Source organism: Rhodnius prolixus, unplaced genomic scaffold, assembly GCF_049639745.1.
Source record: "Rhodnius prolixus isolate KJV_2025 unplaced genomic scaffold, Rpr scaffold_7, whole genome shotgun sequence".
Taxonomy (NCBI): domain Eukaryota; kingdom Metazoa; phylum Arthropoda; class Insecta; order Hemiptera; family Reduviidae; genus Rhodnius; species Rhodnius prolixus.
The window spans coordinates 10634973-10638861 of record NW_027411582.1 but is presented as its reverse complement, the minus strand read 5'-3'; the positions used below and the strand labels follow the sequence as shown (position 1 = coordinate 10638861).

At 29.6% G+C, this 3889-nt stretch overlaps 1 protein-coding gene across 23 annotated transcripts in view; it reads right to left on the bottom strand.

The window, feature by feature from the left end:
* Nucleotides 1-1809: 1809 nt before the first annotated feature.
* Nucleotides 1810-3889, bottom strand: part of LOC141446931 (diuretic hormone receptor-like) — a 323691-nt gene continuing 321611 nt past the window's right edge. For 22 of the 23 annotated variants that reach the window (XM_074113940.1, XM_074113929.1, XM_074113923.1 and 19 more), the window contains one exon: nt 1810-3889. In XM_074113940.1, the coding sequence (XP_073970041.1) occupies nt 3843-3889 (47 nt within the window). In that variant the 3' untranslated portion in view covers nt 1810-3842. The other variant, XM_074113932.1, reaches the window with a different exon arrangement.

The window sequence follows — 3889 nt, the reverse complement described above, 5'->3', positions numbered from 1 at the left end:
ATAATGCTCATATTCATATGGAAACAAGTATCATCTGAAATATATTTAACTTTAATTTATCGAGTAATCTACTGAAAATAATGGAAGCATAAAATACTTCCAATTTTGAATTCTTGAAGAAATTTCCTTCCTTCAATCTATTGAGAGTTCGTGAAATTGTGCAATTAAATTGTATTCGTGCAATCTGCAGTAATTTAGAATTAACTCTTGTTTTGATTTCAACGGTAGTATTACTGTTGGCAAATTTGACTTATAATAAAAGGGAATTTAATGTTCATTCCCTTAATGGAGCAATAAAAAGATTGTTAATTAACACATGACTCTGCAGTCTGTCTTGTTGTGCACATCCATGGCGTGAGTTTGATAGTCTAACATACTTTCCAATAGAATAAGTTTAGCAGAATAATCTTCATTAAATTTTGGCAAAGATTAATGTATTCATTACTCATGTTTTAATACAAATTTAATTTTATCTGATTCTCTTTATTTCATAATTGGAAACCTTCTTTCACAAAGTAAAGCGAACTTTAATCACTTCTAATATAACTTTTCTTATCCTAATTTAAATGAAATTTACAATCTCAATAGTATGCAACAAAATCATTAAATCAGCTGGTGTTATATAGGAGAGGTCGTCGTGACGAGAATAGTTACCGTCATAAGTAGACAGAACAGAAGATACACCAAAGTTATAATAATGTAAAATATATTTTCAATAAGCCCTGAAGATGACCTAGTCCTTAGATCGAAAGCTCGTCAAAATAAATAAAAAAATCATGACTGAAATTGGTATTATTCTATTCTTCCTATCGTATAATAATTATCTCGCTGGAAATCAGTATGTCATTAGTCTTGGAGGTCTCGAGGCTAGCAGTACCTCAGCCGATTTCTGAAACTGTGAGATTTTGTTAGAGGTTAGAGCAGAAAGGAAGAGAGTTGTATTTGGTGTTTGAGTTTCGCTATTTCTGTTGTGTAGGTAATGATGAGATCTTTGTGAAGAGTTAGAGGCGTAGCTAGGAGCATCTGCTTATAAGTGGTACTAATGATAGCATTTCATTACAATAATCCCTCACAAAGAGAAATCCATTAGATATACTTACTCTTTTCAAGTTTAAATTATTTCCGTGTTGGCTTCGTCAATGATCTGAAATCATTCTAATTTTCCTAGTAATAAATAGAAAATATTCTTCAGATTCTTTTTCTTCTTATTTAAACAATATTTTTATTTCTCCACAGAAAAATATAATTTTATGTACTTATAATGAACAATAAATAATAATAAAAAAAATATAAAATATAATGTAATTCTTTGATTTTAATAGTTATTTACAAAATAATTGGAAAAATTGATTTGCTCTTCTTGTATGTATGATAGTAACTTGATTATTTACAATATATTTTGTTTAAATATATCATTTATATTTACTAAATAATAAATTATTAACAAGTCAGACTAAAAGAAATAGTTAAAAACAATGACTAGTGAAAAATAATAGATTTTTGTTTTCTCGCCATGTTACCAAACACACAAAATCACATCTTTACTCATACAATATTTGTAAACTTTACTGTACATAATTTACATGTTATTTACAAGAAGAAATTTGTTATATATATATTTTTAAATAAGTTATTAGGAAAAATTTAAATTAAAAATCTGTTGTTTGTAAATGGTATCACTTTTTTATTCATTAAAACTTCATTATTATTGTTATTATTACTGAGTCCACAAAACAAAAAACACTGATTTTGTTTTTACAAAACTACACATTGAGTTCCGTGTGTTATTTTACGACCCATTCTTGAATCTCGCGCGAAAGTAATAAATGTTTCATTTTAGTCTAATTAAGGCTAAAGTACTATAGAGATAGAAAACGAATACTTTTCTTTGACTTTTTCCACAGTAAAATAAGTTTGGGACAGTGATAACTGTAATGAAATATAAGGAAAACAACCATATCATAAAATGTTATTTTGAGCTATACTTAAAATTGTAGTCAACTTTAACATCATGCAGTATTAGTCACCAATAATATTCACAATAAGGTAGAGGTCTTGAATTTTGTACTTGGTTCAAATACGCATAAAGGCCTTCTAAAGGAACTTTTAGATAATTCATGTATCTCGAAATAAGATGAATAACCTGCTTGGGATTTACATAAAAACACCATAATTAGAGGGCCTCGAAATTAAATAGATAATAGGTATTTAACACAAGTTGGATGCTAGGAATTTATTGAAAATACCTTGGGTGGTTAGAAAAACTCATGAATTCCTGTTATGAGTAGAGCTAGGAACAAGAAAATCAAAAAATGTTTTATTTTAGCTAAGTATATTGTTTTTTAAGAAAAGTACAGAATGTTACAATTAATTCTGAAATAGCCACCGAAAGTGGGTGAAAGTAGAAAACGATCTGATGTAGAATAAAAATGGGAACTATGACAGGTAAAATCAACTTTAAAGAGCCAGATTATTGATTTGTTTCGCCGAGGATAGAACAATATTTTCTGCAGATTTTAAGTGATGATGAAAAGGCTTAGAATTACAAGAAGTACTCATAGAAGGACGCTAGTATTCTATTTATCCTGGCTGTTCTTATTTACATCCCAATTGTATAAATGGGATTTCAATGTGCTATGACTTGAGTCATTGGGATCTGTCTATTGTGGTGTATTCACCAAAACTCAAATTGCAGTGATCAAATTTTTAGATTTGGTTAAAAGGCATCATGGGACTAGATAATTAACTTTTCTACAAAAATCAGCCTAATGAAAGAGTAACTTTAATGATTTTTTTGTTAATAATTCGATACATTGTCTGGACTCACTTACTACTATAGCTTTTACATTATAGAATTCGATTAAGGGGAAAGGAAGATATTTAGCGGGGTTCTTATATAATGACGTGAAGTGGCGTTTAAGTACAGTAAATATTTAAAAGAGAATGAAATGTCTAACCAAAATTCTAGGTTAGAACTCATCCAACGGAACCCAAATTTACGAACGGCTTTTTCAAATTTTCTGCACTTTTTTTATTTTAGACAGAAATCCAAATTTCTCATTTTATCCGAAAGAGAGATTGGACAAGTTATTTCTTCAGGGAAGTCGGCGTCCACGCTGGATTTCAGCCTAACTAACTAAACATCACTGAACACTTTTAACACCTCCACCACTCACACCATTAATTGCTTATTATAGGACCTGCTAAGATAGTGGATATGTGCAACTATTTAGGTTTAGATTTTTAGCGCTTGTGCCCATAGGCAAACTCACTCAATATTCACATTGAACACATTACAGAAGCAAACAGTTTTTGGCAAATTCTAATGAAGAAGTAAAAATTAACTTTTAGGTTCCTATTTGGAGAGTTATGGGATAATTATTTGGAAATTAGGCGTTATTAAGCACTTAATCCTTAACTGAAGTGTTTCATTTGAACCTGGACATCATGCTTCTAAAGGGTTAAAGGTACATCACTTTTCCCTTAACTTCTTCAGAGAACATTAATTTGAGCGGGGTACAGAGAGAGAGCTAAGCTGAGACCTCTAGCTCCCTTCAAAAGTTCAATTTATTTTAATGAACATGTAATAATATTGAAGGCAACCATTGTTTTATTTCATGTTCTATTTTTATTACATTTAATTAGGTAAATTGCGAAAAGAAAATATCGTGTGAGCATTTCACACAGAGTATTTGTTATTCAGAAGCTAACAATTACTAGTTTAGCACCTACGTTTTTGTTAGTATCTGCGCTGTCCCTTTAAAAAGGTTCAATTTTTTTTAGCTTTTTTAAATAAATTTTACTTACCCAATATAAACAAAAATTCTACTTCACCACTTAGACTAGTATTCGTAATTAATTGTTTTGTTTTGTGGACTAGAATTGTTCC